This window comes from Muscardinus avellanarius (genome assembly GCF_963383645.1).
Source record: "Muscardinus avellanarius genome assembly, chromosome: X".
Lineage (NCBI taxonomy): Eukaryota > Metazoa > Chordata > Mammalia > Rodentia > Gliridae > Muscardinus > Muscardinus avellanarius.
Window position 1 is genome coordinate 81,156,869 of NC_137792.1, and position 18,578 is coordinate 81,175,446.

General features: G+C 35.3%; 1 protein-coding gene across 3 annotated transcripts in view; it reads left to right on the plus strand.

Annotated features, from left to right (window-relative positions):
* The window catches only part of TENM1 (teneurin transmembrane protein 1), a gene marked incomplete at both ends in the record, with an annotated part of 892,332 nt that overhangs the window by 732,217 nt on the left and 141,537 nt on the right, over positions 1-18,578 (plus strand). For 2 of the 3 annotated variants that reach the window (XM_080719098.1, XM_080719099.1), the window contains 2 exons: positions 3,508-3,528; positions 9,465-9,697. In XM_080719098.1, coding sequence (XP_080575224.1) covers positions 3,508-3,528; positions 9,465-9,697 — 254 coding nt within the window. The remainder of the gene's footprint in view (positions 1-3,507; positions 3,529-9,464; positions 9,698-18,578) is intronic. The other variant, XM_080719100.1, reaches the window with a different exon arrangement.

Here is an 18,578-nt window from a genome sequence, read left to right on the forward strand (position 1 = left end):
CTTTCTAAAAAAATAAAGAGTAGATGGCCCTTTTTATCATATGGATTCTAAGAAAAAATTAAAGTTCAGCCCAGTGACCCTATCATAAGGAGAATTCTCAGCTCTAAAAAGATTTTTAGTCCCCTCCCTTCTCCTCTTAACTCACGGCAAGCTGAAAGTCAGCCAGTTGCAAGGTGGTGATGCCCACTGATAGGCATACATACTTGTGTAGAGCTCCCACAATGGCACCTTAGCATATGAATCAGTTACTAGCTACACAGAAGACTGGATGTGGCTCAATCCTAAATCCTTAAATAAAAGTAATTCTGGGACAGAACAAGGTCACACACTGGAAATGAATTCTATTATTTTCACTTCGTCCCTCTGAGATGTTAACGAGAAAAATTGCTCTGCGTAATATGGGACACCTTTCCAAATTCGAAATGACATTATTGGCAGGATAAGAAGCAACTTCAAGAAAATCAAACCATTCCCCTACTACTACTTGCCATCACCTAAGAATTTCAAACTCTTATAGCCACACAAATGGTTCTGTACCATGAGATTTTGTTGTAGTTGAAACCATGCTTTAATGAGGTTCTTCTAGCGTTTTCACAAATAAACTACCTTTAGGAGGATCAAGTATATGACAGTGATAAGATCCAGCCCCAAGTACACTCACCCTCAATTTAGAGGCCACAAAAACAAGCAAGTGTCTAAGAAACAAAGAAACCAAAAGAGGTGCCAAATCTGAGGCCAGGTTTCTAATCAGAGCTCTACATTCTTACTGGAAGACCTTTCTGTAAAACCACAGAATACTACTCTTTTGAAATGGGCCAGTAAAACAGAAAAGTCAATGGACCCTGACCTGTAGCCCAGCAAGTAAAACCCCAAAGAGATTCTTTTAAAAAGAAAAGGTTGAACCTGTTTTAGAAGATAGTTTGAAATGAAATAATTTTGTATCTTTCCTTATTGCCTGACATTCCAAAGTATAAGCATATTTTCCAGTTTAGATCAAAAAAAGATTTTGGATTTTGTGTGTGTGTGTGTGTGTGTGTGTGTGTGTGTGTGTGTTTTCAAAATGATTTAAGGGACAGGTTTAAAAGGATTTTAAAAATAAAATGACAGCCGGGCATGGTGGCGCACACTTGTAATCCCCGTGCTTGGGAGGCTGAGACAGGAGGATCGCACAGGTTCGAAGCCAGCCTCAGCTACTTAGTGAGGCCCTCAGCAACTTAGTGAGACCCTGTTTCCAAATAAAATATAAAATAGATCTGGGAGTATAGCCCGAGGTAGAAAGCCTCTGGGTTCCAACTCCAGTACCACCAAAAATAAATAAATAAATAAATAAATAAATAAATAAATAAATAAAATGACTATCTCACAGATGATTATAGCCTTTCAATTTTGAGAAGATTTGACCCAAAGTCAGGCCTATACATAGCCCTTCCCCTCTGTGTGAGAAGCTTCCTACCATGTCCTTCACTGAAACACCTAGGTAATAACCAAATTCTTCTTGGCCAAGAGACTCACAGTTCAGGGACCACCAATGTGTTCTGGTACTTTTGGGCTCACCCAAAATTCTGTTTTTCTCATCACAGTCTCCCTTGGAGTGTGGATGGCTAGAAGAGATAAGGCTTTAATAATTGATGTACATGATGTTTTATTGAATCTGTTTTGATATGAGGCACATTTTATCATGGTTTAAGAGAAAAGCCTCATACTTTCAACTTCTTAAGATGCTTATTTTCAATTTTGAATACTGGGAATTGAACCCGTGGTCTCACTTATTCTAGGAAAGCAATTGCCACTAAGCTATATCCCCAGCCCTCTTTATTTTATTTATTTTATTTATTTTATTTATTTATTTACTGCAGTAATGGGGATGGAACCCAGGGCCATTCTACCTTCAAGCTACATCCCTAGCCCTATTTTTTATTATTTTTTATTTTGAAACAAGATATCACTGAGTGGCAAAGGGCCTCACTACAAGCTGAGGCTGTCATCAAACTGCGATCCCCCTGTCTCAGTCTCCCAAATGCTGGGATTACAAATGTGTGTCACCACGCCTGACAGCCCTCTTTATTTTTTATTTTTAGACAGGGTCTCACTATGTTGCCCAGGCTGGCCGCAAACTTGTGATCCTCTTCCTCAGCTTCCCAGTTCTTTGAAATTACAGGTGTGGTAGTCCATGCCTAACCCATTAAGAAGCTTTTTGCATGTGTGTAGTAAACCGAGGGGCATTCTACCTCTGATTTACACCCCAGCCCTTTTTATTTTTTGTTTGTTTTGTTTTATTTTTTGGAACAAGGTCTTGCTAGGTTGCTGAGAGACACTACTTGCTGAGGCTATCCTCAAACTTGCTATCCTTCTGTCTCAAGCTTCCAAGTCCTGGGATTACAGACATGTGCTAGCACACCTAGTTAGAAGCTGTTTAATGTTATAAGGAATATGTAAAACAGATAATCCTATTTTATCCCTAAGGTCCAATAATGGGATTTGGGCTAGTGTTAGTATCCCTGTCTAACATATGACTTTATCATAAAACAGTGGTTTTATATATTAATAGGATGGTTATGGCTATCAGACCAGAACCTAGAAAGCCAAGTGTGGTGATGCATGCTTGCAATCACAGTACTTGAGAGACTGAGACAGGAGGATCACAGGTTCGCAGTCAGGCTCAGCTACTTGTGAGGCCCACTGCAATGTAGAGAGACCATGTTTCAAAATAAAATAATAAAATAGGGCTGGAGGTGTAGTTCAAAGATATAATGCTCCTTGATTCAATCCCTACTGGAAAACGCAAACACACACACACACACACACACACACACACACACACACACCAAAAAAAAAAAAGAAAGGCTAGGGTCCTCAGATCTTTTGAACTGGCTGCTTTTTCAACTCTTAATCCAGTGATTCTTAAACCTAACTGTATTAGAACACCCAGGTGAGTTTGTTAAAAACAAAATTCCCAGCCAGGTGTGGTGGTGAATGCTTGTAATCCCCGTGTTTGGGAGGCGGAGACAGGAGGATCGCGCAGGTTCGAAGCCAGCCGCGCTGGCTTAAGAGACCCTCTTTCCAAATTTAAAAAAAAGTATAAAATAGGTCTGGTAGTGTATCACAGAGGTAGAAGGGATTCCAGGGACCCCTGTACCACCCCCAAAAAAATTCCCATATCAGGATTCTGGCTTAATAGGATTAGGGAGAAAACCAGAAAACTGCACATGTGGAAGGATACAAGTGATTCTAATATATATATTCTATGAGAACCTTTTGAAAAATCTTCCTTAGATATTTGCCTATCAACTAAGCAACATATACCACTAATTTGACACCATCTTAGTAGGAGAAGCCCAGAGATTGGGTCAACTTTGACTTGCACAGCTAAATGGTCCCCATGGAGGTTCTCCAATTGCAACAAACTGAGTTAGGAATTCATGTATCTGGTTATATGTGGCTTGTTAAATAATACTGATGACTCTGTTTTCTTTTACTTGCTACTCATGGATACCTTGTACAACCTAGAAACAGAGATACCAGACATAGGTAAGCAAACTGCATTGATAGCTGCCTGAACCACCCCCCTTTGCCAAAGAGGTCACCCCCTTAATAATGTGCTAACAGGAAATTTGGCTTCTTAAGTAAGGTTTAAGAAATACTGTGAAAATAAATTTGAAAATGATGATGCAGGTAAGTGCCTTTCAAAACAACAGGGTCCTCCACTAAGTAGAAATTTTCTGGAGAAACAGAATATATTGAAAAGGAAATAAGTGAAAGCTGGCAGTTCAGTACTTCATAGAAAATGAGGCTACAAGTCTCATTATGTTTCCCTAAGGTGATATCACAAATTATTCCGTAAGTTAAAATAGATTGGATGCTTTCAAGTTGCATAGAGAAACTTATCTAGATCTCCCCATATCTAGAAATATAGTTAACAGCTATATTAAGTGACAATGACCATAATGACCTTCTTTAATAAGATTTTTTTCTTTTTCTTTGATGTGACCTCATAGCACTTATTCCTTCCCACCAAAAATAAATAACAGAAAAATTCTAAACTGCCAATTTACCAATTGCCAACAATGGCATGTAACTCTGAAATTAATAATAATGAGCATTTCTATTCAATTTGTTTATTCATTATTCTTGTCAAAACTATTCTAAATTTCTGAAAATAAAAAGGAGAACAATGGATTTGTTCACATCCCAGTGCCAGTTTTCATTGAAGTGGCACTGATAGGGGTTTAATTTAAAGCCAGTGCACAAGATCAACCTTGATACTTTGGCATAAAGAATTCCTTAAGCAAATTAAGTTGATTTTCAAAATGATTACTGGTAAAGTGTATTACAGTGTATTAATTATAAACATTAATCACTCCCTTAACAATGTATGTGATTTTAACTAGCATGAAGTGATAAGGACACTACTTGAATGTAAAAGTAACCAGATGACTGTAAGTCTACCGCCAAGTTATCTAAGAACTCTTTATGTATCTCAAAAGCAATATGCCTTTAGACATAAGGAATGAAAGCAAATTGGTATGTAGTATACTGTTTCTTCTTTCTCAGGTATGGCATGTTTTCATAAAGTAGAAATAAATCTGTCTCAAAAGAGCTGAAGTGCACTTGGGAAATGGCATGATGGCAAGAAATTATATATCAATAGAGGAGACATTCCTAATTATTGGCTGTCAAGAAAATAACATTAATCAGATTTGAATTTGGAATAGTGAGCTATTCTATTTTCTAAATTCTAATACATAATGTTTGAGAATAGCTTTACTGAATGAAATAGGGCATGCTATGCAATTAGAAGAATACAGGAACATTGTTGCTTTTTTCTAACTTCATAATAAGAATATTCTAATGATATTTTACACATAGTCACATATGATCTAATCTAATTTTAGTACAGGCCCAGACTTGTTAGTGACTCTGGCAAAGCACTCTATGTGTTTGTATTTCCCCAACTTTGATTTGAGGAGAATGGTAATTCTAACTTCCCTCACAGGCACATTGAAGATGTTCAATAATAAATGAATGTAATGCATTCCAAAGTACTTTTGTGCACATAATATTTGTCTTGGAATAATGGCCTATGAACTCTTCCTAAACAAAGCATGATTAATTTGTCTCAGCTGAAACTCAACAAACTAGTTACCAAAGCATTAAATGTTGTTTCAAGGAGTAGTTGTGACCCACTTTTTACTCTAGGAAGATCTAAGCACATTGAAAAAAAATTTATTCTGAAAGAAAAAATTCAATTAAACATATAAAAAGTTTCACTCAAACCCCCATTTAAGAAGTCTTTGCCACACAGATGACTTGTTTGATAAAATCACCAAATCTCTCTAGTCTGTTGGGGCCCTTTACAGTTTATTTACAACACCTGTCATGGTGGGTCCAGGGTTGAAGATATCCCTGGAATCTACCAGATTGTCCTGATGAAGGTAAGTAGAAAAAAAAATCATGTGTTCCAATTGGAATTGATTTTTTTCAATATAAACAGTAAACTGAATCACAACTAGTATTTGCCATTCAAATTATTATTAACATACTAAATATGCTTATAGGGCAAATATAACATAAATAGAATTAAAAACATACCAGTCCTTAAAGGTATCTTTATTATGATGACCTTCTTCCTGCCACTTTGCTTGGCTAAGTAGCCAAGGCCTGAACACTCTTATTTCTTAGTTTCATGTCCTACAACCCAGTTCAACACTTACTGAACAGCAACCCTGTCAGATACTCTGTAACCAAAAGTAGAGAGATGATGAGTCACAGTGTAGTTGGAGAGAGAGAGAGAGATGTAAAAAATGCTGCTTATACCCAACCCCTGGATCTTCATTTTTAATATCATTTTCTGATAAAAAGAGCCAGAGGTCCTTGGGAAAATGGCTGATCTAGCATTGGGGCAAGGAGTATGCAAGATGAGTCTGCAGTGTCATGTGGTGACAGAAAGTAAGGAAGTGATAAGAAAATAACTCCACACTGATGGACGTACTGCAGAGGGTCACATGAGCAACAGAAAGAGCTCACAATGTCTAAAGCCTGAACAATTTGAACAACAAAATAGTTTTGAATGTAATGCAAAATAAAAATAGAGTATTCATGAATCCGTTCTAATATAAATAAATGGTATGAATTCATAAACAAATAATAATGAGATAAAGATCTCATTCAGAAGTGTTTGAAATAATTTATATAGATACTCTACCCTCATAGAAGTGGAATATAAATCTTTGTACCTTAGGTGTTAGCTGTTCATAGTTATTTCCCTCCAAAGTGGAAAATATGGAAAGTGGGAAAAAAAAATTAACTTTATAGGGAAGAAATAATGTCTCATTCAGGAGGTCAAGGTCAGCCTCATCAGTGATAATTCATGTTGATAGTTTGTACCCTTGAAATGATTTGATCAAAATCGGACTTGACCTGTGTGGTCTTCCTCCAAAAACTTACAATTGCTAACTGTGAGGGTAAAAATCAGACACATTTCAGTATAAGGGCATCTTACAAAACATCTAACCAGTACTCATCAAAACTGTTAATGTCATCGAAAATAAGAAAGTCTAAGAAACTGTCACAGCCCAAAAGACCCTATTGAAACATAATGACTAAATATAACTTGGTATACAATGGAATCATGGAACAGCAAAAGGACATTAAATAAAAACTAAAGGAAATCTAAATAAAGTATAGCCTTCAGCTAATAGGTTTTTTTTTTGTTTTTGTTTTAGTCTTTTTCGGGTCTGAGGATAGAACCCAGGGGCATTTGACCTCCGAGCTACAACCCATGCCCTATTTTTTTTTCTTTTTATTTTGAAACAGGGTCTCAGCTGAGGCTGTCCCCGAACCACGATCATCCAGTCTCAGCCTCCCAAATGCTGGGATTACAAGCATGCACCACCATGCCCGGCTATATAGTTTGAAAATAATGCTAATACAATGTGATAGGTGGTGTTAGGCCACTCCTCTGCTCATTTATTTCCCTCTACCTCTTCTGTCATAATACTTGGATTTATAATAGTCATACCCTGTTTATGTATTTGTCTCTCCTTACTCGATTGTTAGTTTCATGAAAAAAGGGGCTGCATCTTACACAAAGATAGGTCTCTGGGCCATAACACAGATTTTGAGCACATCATAGGCACTTAGTAAATTTTGTTCTGGTACTGGGAATGGAACCCAGGGACATTCTACCTTTGAGCTATACCCCCCAGGCCTATTTTTTTATTTTTTATTTTTAAACAGAGTCTCAATGAGTTGCAAATGGCCTCACTAAGTAGCTGAGGATGGACATGAACCATGGTCTTCCTGTCTCAACCTTCCAAATTCTAGAATTACAAGTGTGTGCCACCATGCCTGGCTTCAGCACTTAGTAATTTTTTAATGAATAAATGAACATGCAATATAGAAATGGTACCAGGGAATTAGTTAAAATGAAAGATGATGGAGCCTTGAACTAATGACAACAGAGATAAAAGTTCATAAGTAGATTGAAGAAGATTTAGAAGGTATAATAAAAAAAACATGATGTTTCACTGGATGTGAGGAATGGTGGAAAGAAGGAGTTGGAAAAGAGTGGTTTCTGGCTTCTGACTTAGACAACTGGTGATAGGCAGAGTTCTGGGCATGGAGCATATTAGAAATAATCAAGAAAAGGCTGATATGTTCCAAGCTCTCATGGCTTATTTGGAGAGATGCTAGCACATAAACAATTAATTTAATATATTATGCAATACTATATTAATATTCTACTTATGCATAGTGTAAATAACCCAAGCTGGAGATTTAGGAAATGCTTCCTTAAGGAGACAAGCTTGAGTAAAGCCTCAAAAGGCAGGTGAGAATAAGTAGAGTGGAGAAAGGCTTGTGTATCATGTCCAAGTACATAAAAAACACTTTTAAAGATAAGAGCCAAGCCGGGCGTGGTGGCACACACTTGTAATTCCAGCATCGGGAGGCTGAGACCAGAGGATCATGGATTGCAGACAGCCTCAGCTACTTAGTGAGGCCCTCTGTAACTTAGTGAGACCCTGTTTCAAAATAAAGAATAAAAAATAGGGCAGGGGGTGTAGCTCAGAGGTCAAATGCCCCTGGATTCCATCCCCAGACCCGCAAAATAAATAAATAAATAAATAATAAATAAATAAATAAATAAATAAATAAAAGAGCCTCATCAGAATAATCCTAAATGTGCTGTGAGGAAAGTGGATTTAAGAATGCAAAAAGAGATATATGCCCAACTATAAAAAACACTCCAGACCTGAGATGATAAAATTTAAAACTAATGTAATGGCAGGAGAAATGGAAAAAAGAATGCTCCTGGAAGCTAAATAAATACACAGTTGTATGTGGAGCAAAAAGAAGGAATCAGATTGACTTCCAGATTTGGGGTTTGAATTATGCTAGTAGTTCGTATACTTTAGGTTTATGTAAAATATCCCTAAAACTTTACATTGCAGCCATAAAAAAAATGAAATTAGAAAAAATCTAAATTAATTAATTAGCTCAATCATCTATACAGATACAAATAACAAGAGATCCTGTAGTAATGTGTAATTGAAAAGTTTCAAGAACACCAAAATCCTGTCAAGGTAGCTTTAGTGTCACTTCTAGGAGGTACAGCTATGTGCTTATACAATCATGAGTCAAGCATGGTGGCACAACCTTGTAATCCCAGCATTCGGGAGGCTGAGGCAGGAGGATCATGGTTCATGGACAGCCTCAGATACTTAGTGAGGTCCTTTGCAACTCAGTGATACTCTATTTCAAAATAAGGAATAAAAAAATAGGGCTGAGGGTGTAGCTTGGAAGTAGAATTACCCTGGGTTCCACTCCCAGTACAACAACAACAACAACAACAACAACAACAACAACAATCATGATCACATTATTACTACCTAAAAGAGGTTATATATAATCAATTCTATCTATCATGAAAGAAGAAAAATGGTTTAGATAAATGATCATCAGCTAAAAAAGGGAAGTTTAGAGGAAATATTTGGCAGTATATCTCCTGTTAATTGACAATAGATATTATACATTGATAGCCATGTCCCCAAGTAAGACAGGAAGTACAGAAGAGTAGGCTTATAGAGAAGGCAGGGGAAAAATAACTTGTCTTGGACTTGTTGAGTTTGAGATAACCATGAGATTTACATGCAGTTACACAGTTAGTAATTGGATAACAACAGAGTATAAAATCTATGAAAAAGTTATATCCTGTGATTCTTCTTGCTTCTTTCTACTCTCAAATGGATAGTATTGAAATCTCAGCATCATTTCAGGTTAGCAGTATACATTGGATTTGTTTATACCTACAACCACTACTAGAAAATAAATGTGTCCATCCCCTGAGTATGTGAAAAGAAAGACTTTCACCTATTAAAATATTTTCCCTTTGTGACAAAAACCGTACCACATGGAGTGTGTATTGAACAAATCATTTTGAATAACTTTACTTTTCTCTTTCTTAGCACAAGTCCTGCTCACAAATACTATCTGGCTATGGATCCAGTGTCTGAATCACTTTATATATCAGACACCAACACTCGAAAGGTCTACAGATTGAAGTCTCTTGTCGAAACAAAGGATCTGTCCAAAAATTTTGAAGTGGTGGCAGGAACAGGTGATCAGTGCCTTCCCTTTGACCAGAGTCACTGTGGAGATGGCGGGAGAGCATCGGAAGCTTCACTGAACAGCCCTCGAGGTAAAATAATAACAATAATAATAATAATAATAATAATAATAATAATAATAAAATAATAATAATAATTGTTGTTATTATTATTTGGTAATGTATAAAGGTATTACAAAATTATTATTTGGTAATGTAGCAAAAACAGTTTTGCTAGCATGTACAGTTAGGGCAGAATGAGTATCAGGGTGGGATGTGGAAGGACTTACACCAAGACCTGTATGCATGTATGTTTGTATCACATTAAACTTCACTATGATACACCAATAAAAGTGTTAAAAATAAAAAGCATCTTTGGTCAATGAAAGGTTTCATTTGACTTCAAAAAACCATAAAGCTGTTACCACACTGTACTTCATCCATCTATTTCAATATTCTGCTCCTGATGGGCATTTTCTATAAAGTATATAAAAAGAAAAGAGGCATTTCTAAGATGAATTTTTAAACAACATATATTAGTATGATCATAATTGCTATTAAGACATTGAAGAACTCCCTTTCTGGTCAGTAACGATTTCCCAGAGCCCCTCTGAGTGCTCCCTGGCTCCCCACATTCTCCCAGGGAGGCTGAAAATTCTCCACAATCCAACATCTAAAGGATACACTTACCCCAGGAGAGCCTCCCGGCTTTATCTCCTGCTTTATCTCTGCGACCTGTATCGAGGAGCACGAAGTCTGTGCCCAACTTCTACCACTGTCATATGCAATTTAATATTTCACAGACCCTTCATATTTTTACCTTGTGCTTAACAACCTCTAGCATACTTTTCTTCCTTTAATTTATTTAAATCATACCAGAAGCCACTTCTATTTTCAATTTATATCACTTCTAGGATAACAAATTTCATTTTCTGTTTGCCTTCAATAGAACATTAGCCTTACTTTCATTGGTCCTAAATTTATTTTTCAGTAGCCTTAATTTTATTCATCCTAAATTTATTTTTCCATCTTCCAGAATCAACCTCCAACTCTATTGCCTGGAATTTAGGGAACAAATCAGTGTTTCTCAACTAACTTCCTTGTTTTATAGACTTGGATCATATGTCCATCTTAGGCCAATAAGCTGAAGAGTAGCCAACTTATAGGTCTGTCATACTATATCATCTACCCTATCTGCTTAATTATTTTTCTCTGTCCATTCTGCAAGATGTGTTTGTGTGTGCATTTATTTTAGATGATATGAAATGTATTCATTTTGCTAGGCTTTATGAATCAAGTGAGTCTTTAAAATCATTACACAAATAAAACACACTCATTGAAGAAAATTTTAAGAGAATAAAAAATTAATTAAAAGTATCCATAAGCCTACCATATATAGAAAACCACCATTAATTCTTTAGTATTTAGCCCTTTATACTTTTTCCATGCATGTCATTTATTTTAATTCTCTAAGAGTAGATTATATTGTAAAATGCTATTCTAAAACCTGCTTTTCACACTTAGTGTATTATATTTTACATGCCAATAAATATAGTGAGATCAATATGTTTGTTAGTCACTTGTTATTTCAAACATTAAGAGATTACTCTTTAGTCATTTGGCATTAGTTATATTGGGTTTAAATTCCAACTACTAGCAAAGTTTGGAGGCTTCACTTTCTTTAAGGCAACTGTCTTTCATAAAGGGTTCTGGCTAATCCAAGCCTGTTAACAGTTTCTACACTATCCAATTAGCAATTGATTATTTTTTGCTTTCTATTTCTTTGATGGATGAAAGGCTTTTTTCTGTAGAAGTAAATTGCTTGAGATGAGCAACTATATCTCTCTTTTTTTTTTTTTGGTGGTACTGGGGTTCCTGGTAGCCCTTCTACCTCCGGGCTACACTCCCAGACCTAAATATATATATAATTTTTTTTAAAACGGGGTCTCTTAAGCCAGCGAGGCTGGCTCCAAAACAGTGCGATCCTCCTGTCTCTGCCTCCCAAGTGCGGGGATTACAAGCATGCGCCACCACGCCCAGCTATATCTCATATTTTTAACCTTCCCACCTCCCCACTAATTTTTAGCATAGAATGAGATTCGTTGCACATGTTTACTGTATAACTCATCAGTTACATAACTCTTATTCTTGTCAGGTATTCCTAGAAAAAATTTCAATGATGTGTAAAGGACACTACTTTTTTCCTAAAAGAACATAAGCCCCCCTCCCAAGGTGTTATGGTAAAGTTTTTCTCTTTTCTCTGTACCTGCTCTCATTTAATATACATAGTAGGTCCACAATAAATATTTAACGAATAGATAAATAACTCAGATTCAACTTATAATCAGATCATCTTTTAAGGAAATACATCAGAATAGGTCCCACCTTTTACACAGGTTTGAAACACTTTGGGGATTATAAGGATTTCTGTATAAAAAATGGGGAAGAATCAGGCTTGTATTGTGCCTGAAATTGACATCCTCCTGAGTTGCTGCTGGTATAAAAACCACTCATTTCACCTACCATATTCAACCGGCTACATAGAGAATGCCTATCTTAGCTTTTCCATATATAGCAAAAAATTTATTCACTGAAGCTTTTTGCTTGGAAAATAGGAATAATAGAGTTCTAATGGACAGGATTTATATGAAATCTTGATTCATCTGTAATGAGAGTGCCAAAATCTATATATCTATTAAAGCTTACATTAAACTAAGTTTTCTTCTTGTCATAACTATTAGTATATTTTACTTTGGTTTGATTTATTCACCTTTCTACCCAAAAGTGGCCCTTACCATAATCTGGTACACTTTTTTTCATTTAATTCAGTAAGGGGTCCTAATAATATCCCACTCAAGCTTCAGAAAGTTGAATGTATCCATTTCTTGAATCCATTTAAGAACTTTCTCTTAACATTCAATAAAGCTGATGTGGACATCTGCCCTGATCCAGTGAGTGAAGCAGAATACTTAAAAGAATGGGATGTGTAGTTTATGCTAAGTATCTACCACATCTCCTTCAACCTTGCGAACAGTGTCTGAAGACACGGTTAGTGATCTTCAGAATCATTCAGATTGCAAAATGTATGTCCAGAAATCAGTTGCTCTGAAAATGCTGATTATAGCAGTTAGATGCCTAGTTATGGCACCTATCTCTGTGTTGGATATAAATAGCACTCACTCTTATCAGTGAATCAGAAGTAAGATTCTCATTATATGGAATGCTTCAAGGCAATTTCATAAACTTCACTTCTGTAGAATGGGAAAGAATGCAATAAATCATTAAATCACAGTGTTCAAATTAAGAGAAGAGTATGGCTAATTGTTATTTTCATCTTGAAGTTCTCCTGAAGATTCTTTGTCTTTCAAGAAAGCCCAATTTGTTTTTTTGTTATTTGTTTTGCTTTAGCTACTATCACATAAGTTTCTTCTTTCCCCTTTTTGGACAGCAACTGTTTAATAGATTTCCAAAAGCAGAGGTTATATTCACCCCTCCCCATACCTAGAAGCTCATAAAAAAGCTGTATGTGGGGAGACAGGAATTCTTATACAGTTTGGGTGGGATTTTAAATTAGTATATCCACTATGGAAATCAGTATGGAGGTTCCTCAAAAGAATATGAGTAGAACCACCATAGTATCCAACTGTACCAGTCCTTATTTTTCCAAAAGAATTAAAGTTAGAATGCTATAGTAATACATTTATATCCAGAAGCAATTCACAGTAGCCAAAATATGGAAACAACCCAGGTGTCTGATGAATGGATAAAGAAAATATGGTATAAACACACAATGGAATTCTAATCGGTCATAATGAAGAACAAAACTATGTAATTTACAGGAAAATGGATGTTACTAGAGAATACTACGCTAAGTGAGATCAACCAGTCTCAGAAAATCAAAGGTTGTATAGTGTCTCTCATATGTGGAAGCTAGAGAGAAAACAGAAAATATAAAAATCTTTGGATAAATGTGTAGAGAGACTAGTAAAATAGTGGAAGGGGATTGGAGGACAGAGTGAAAAAGGATTATTGAGGAATAAATCAGTTAAGATGATGTTATGACAATATATAAATTCATTACTACTAGTTTTACTAGCATGTACAAGGAATGAGAAGAGATTAGCAGTATGTGGAGGGAAGTACACCAAGACCATGTATGTTTGTGTCACATTGAACCTCACTATGGTGGATAATTGCAGTGCACTAATAAAAGTATATTTTAAAAAGCTGTAGAGCAGTAGAAAATGGAGATGTACATCTAGGGAGTACGATTTCTAGGTTAGGAAAGAGAGCTTGCTCTAACATTTTAACAAGCAATATATTGCAATTATAGGCAATTATAGTCCTTAATTATGCAAGGCAGGTCAAGTATATGTTAATCTGCAAGACAGCTGATTTACTTTCCAAATACATTTTAGAAATATGATTCAGTAACATTTGCTTTTGAGATCATCTACCCTAACATCAGAGTCAATTATCAAATGGGATTTAAAAACAGAAAAAATAGGTGTTTATTTAGTTCATTTTTGAGAAATAGAAATAAACTGTGGTGAATACTGAGTTAAAGAGCCTGGACTTTCATTTTTAATATCCATGTTTCTTTGAATGATCCTGTGCAAGTAACTATACTTTGTTGTGGTTTCCTTTTCCTGATGACTAAAATAGACTTAATGATGCCATTAACTGGTTTTGTGACATCCATCAGGCAATTTAACAATGGGTCCTGAGATTCCACAGTTCTGGAACTAAAGGGCTCAGAATTATCTGCATCCAAACTCTAAGGTACTACAATAGCCATAGCTTTTGCTTACTGAGTATATACATTGTGCTAGATATTTTATACACAATAATTCTAGTCTTCACAACAATGCACAAGTTTGACTACAGTAGTATTCCTATTATGCAGATGAATAAAGAGACTCAGGTTAGGAAATTTATACCCAGGGTCTCAAAGTTCATAGATAATAAGACTAGAATTCAAGCCAAGTCTGACACTCAAAATAAAAATTATGACTGAAAAAAATGCTGGTGATATCTCCACTGTCATGCTACTTGCCTTTTTGCTAAAATTCATGATATCTGAGAAAGCTGAGAATACTGGGAAATAGTTTTTCATCTAATATATGTATGCAATAAAAATAGTTTTATTTATAATATAAATATCTTTAGTCTAGAGTCTAGTTTCTTTTTTCTATTAAAACAATTTCTCTAATTTTTCTCACCTAGCAGTGTATCATAATGCACTACATAGCATTTACATAGTCTATAAATGTAATTATTTAAATAAATCTCTGGGAAACCTTCTCACTTCTCTTTGGAAGATTCTGCAATTAAGAACTTCAAGCTTTCCATAAGGGATCAAGGCAGGAAACCTTCATTTTATTAAATTTCTTAACTATTATTAGTAACTGCAAATTTTGTTTGAAGGAAAAATGGAAGTGTCCCCAAATAGAAATTCATATGATAGCCCCTTGGTACTTTTCCTGGAAAGAAGTATTTATCTTACCCAGTTTTAGATGCTTTTAAATCACAATGAAGAGAAGCATTTTCCATTTTACTCATCAATACTTCAATGTAATAGGACAAAGAAAAAAGTTTAGCAAAGAGGTTGATGGAGTGCTAATCCTTGGCATTGTATATGAGTTTGAATTGACTTTGAAAGATGCTTTTAAGACATGCATGGATTATGTAGTTAAAACTTAGGTTCGATTTATTATTATTACTGCAACTTTCTTTAATTCTGCAGGGAACTCAAACTAATGAGTCGTGTAATAAATGACCAAGTACTTAAGCAGATTATGAAATGGTACTAGGTAGAAATATAAAATACAATGGCAAGCTCTAATGCATTTATTTTTATATAGATACAGAGGGTGAAGGACTGAATGGTTCATATGAAATTAATCAATGACTTAATTTGGTTTTCTAGGACCTCACCAAAATTCTCTCTCTATTTTTATGTACATCTTTAAGCAAAGTGACCTCAGAAGTCAATAGGATTTAAGCAATACACAAATGACTGCAAATGGTTATTTCATGAGAGGAAAATTATCTTAAATCTTGACAGCTTCAAAAAATGGTTTTAGATATTAATTATACTATCCATACAGGATTCACTTTAACTTTATTGTCAGTTATGAAATCTGGGTAAAATAAGTCTAGAAACAATCTGTTTTGTCCCTTCCTGCATCTAGCTTAAGTACATCCTAAAGGATTACTTCTTCACCTGAAATCTGTATAGTATTCTGAAAAGCTATATTGAGTTTTAATGAAAAAAGTAATATTATAATCAATGAATTATTGTTCATGACACTGGTCACTTTAAGAAAGAGAATACAGTACAGAAACAGGAATAAGAATGTTCTTTAGGGTCTCCTGTGCAATTAATGCAATAAGGGTTTTCCTAAGTTTCTTTAGTATATTATCTGTCTTGGTGACCTATCTATTTGGATCAACAAGGACAGCCCTCAACAAAATTACAGGAAAGCCAAAACATGAATGAAATTAATAGTATATTTATAAAAATGCAAAGAATTTAGTACTGTTAGACTAAAAATATTTGAGGATAATAGAGGCAGGAAGAGAAAGTTAGAGAAGTTTCTGGTAGGCAAAGGATTAAAGCATGACAATGACACAATTATCTGATACATCAATTTTGGCATGTGATAATGAAATGGAGCAAGGCTGAGGACAAGGAAACCATAGGCAGTACTAATATTTATAAGGTAAGCAATGGAAGGAGATCTAATAAAAGTAAAACCTTCATAAAAAAGGAATGTATATCAAGAAAGCATGATGTCCAGGAAGCCAAGGGAATAACTTGTTTCAAGAAAGAGTCAAAAACAGTATTAATGTTGCCCAATTGTAAAACCATTGGATTAGGCAATGCATAATTTATTGATAACTCTACCATTGGTGGTATAGATGAAAGATAGAGTTTAGTAATTTGATGATCCAATGATAATTGAAAAAATAAATATCAAACTGAAGATAGCTCTTCTGAGAAAAAGGAATTGAGCGTGATAAGTAGTGTAAGGCCAAGGTTCTCAGGGAGGATTTTTCTATAGGAAAGATGTGGCAATGCTTCTAGGTCAATGGAAACACAGAAAACAGGAAAGAAATAATGAAAAATGGTCTGGAAGAAGCTGGAGGGGACTAGGCATTTAATAGGAGGGGAGAAAAAAGAGCCCATAATATTATATGCAAATTTAGGAATAAGGATAAGTTTGTAGGTAGAAGAAGCTAGAAGATCAGTAGTTCTACATGTGATATTTTCAGGGATCTTAGATAGTTAGATATTTTTTGCTGAATATGAGGGAATAAGGTCAGGCCTTGAAGTAAACGGGAAAGTTTGGGAGATTCATCTAATAAAATCTACTTTCTGAATAAGACCAACAGTTCTATCACCCATCTCTGGATTCCCAGTTTAGTATCAAGCTATGTCCCATGAGAATTTTCCTCCAACATCCTTTTTTGTAGGATCAAAGGCATCTTGATAAAAGTATTTTTGACAAAGCCTTAAAATTCAGATAAAATATTTGTTCTTTATCTTGATCCTGTTCTATTTTTACTTAGGATTTCTTTCTTAAACTAAGTTATTGGTCTCCCAGTTTACTGTAGCTACAACAGAAGATAGTTAGTGCCTATGTTGCAACCAGAACAAGAGCTCAAACTATTTATGCACAGTTAATCAAAAGGTTTTTACCATAGATTGTGTCAGTAACTGGAAGTTGAGAATTTTTCTTCCCATTCTGTTACACTTCTAAAGCCACAAGCCAATAATGTAAGAAGGCAGATAAGAGGAAAGCACTTAGATCTAGCTTTGGGAATTGCCATTTGGTCTAGGTAGCATATATGGTTGAAAAGACTTCTGTTAAGTTCATTCAGGTTTTAGGAAGCCACAGAGTGTTTATCAACTGATTTTTTACATTTATTTTATTTTCATTTATGTATCATTCTATCAAACACTAAAATTTGAGAGGCCAAATACCTGATAGATAATCTCCCAGGTTTTAGAGTCAAAAAGAAATGGATGCAAATTTCAGATCCTCCATTTATTAAATGTATGGTCTTGGATAAGTCATGTGACTTCCCTGAACTTCATATTTCTCATCTGTAAAGTGATAGTTCTAGTAATAGTGCCTAAACAACAGTGTTGTTCAATAATGCAAATAAATTACCTAGTGCAATCCCAGCATGTTCTATGTAAGCAGTAAATACTAACTGCCCTTATAATGTCTTTCTATTTTGTTGCTAATTATACTAATAAATATAGTAGTGACCAAACACAAATGATTTTGTAAGGAATCAAACGCCACATCCTAGGTATGAATGGTTCTACAGAAGATAGGGTGATATTATACTGACTAATTCCTCCCCATCTTGAGATGTAGTAACTTTAGTGCCAGTCCTTACACATGTTCTCTTTTGGAAAGCCCCACAAAAGCCACCTAAGAAAAGCAATTCACTATGAAATTCATTCCATGAGAACTTTTTTAGGCTGGATATGGTAGTACATGCCTCTAATTCCAGCAACTAGGAAGGCTGAGGCAGAAGGATCACAAGCTCAAGGCCAAACTGGGCAGCTCAGCAAACCCTGTCTTTTTAATAAGAGGGCTAGGGATGTAGCTCAGCGGGAGAACACCTCTTGGTTTGATCCTCAGTACCCAAAACAAAAGAATTTTCTTTAGGTGTGAACTTAGTTATCAGTGCAAGAGATTGCCTGGGAGAGCATCCCATTAATTCCTCCTTAAAATGCTTTATGGGAGCATTGAACACAGGAAGAACATTTTGTATAGAGACCACCTGAGGAGGATAATCCTAAGTGAAATCTATTCAAGGTAACATGAGATAAATGTGTTACTAGCACCTGAGACTAAATAGCATTAAAAGAGGGAATAACAATGAAATAGTCATCCCCCGATATCAAAAAGGGAGGCTTACATAAAATGGTATTGTCTCTGACATAAAATAG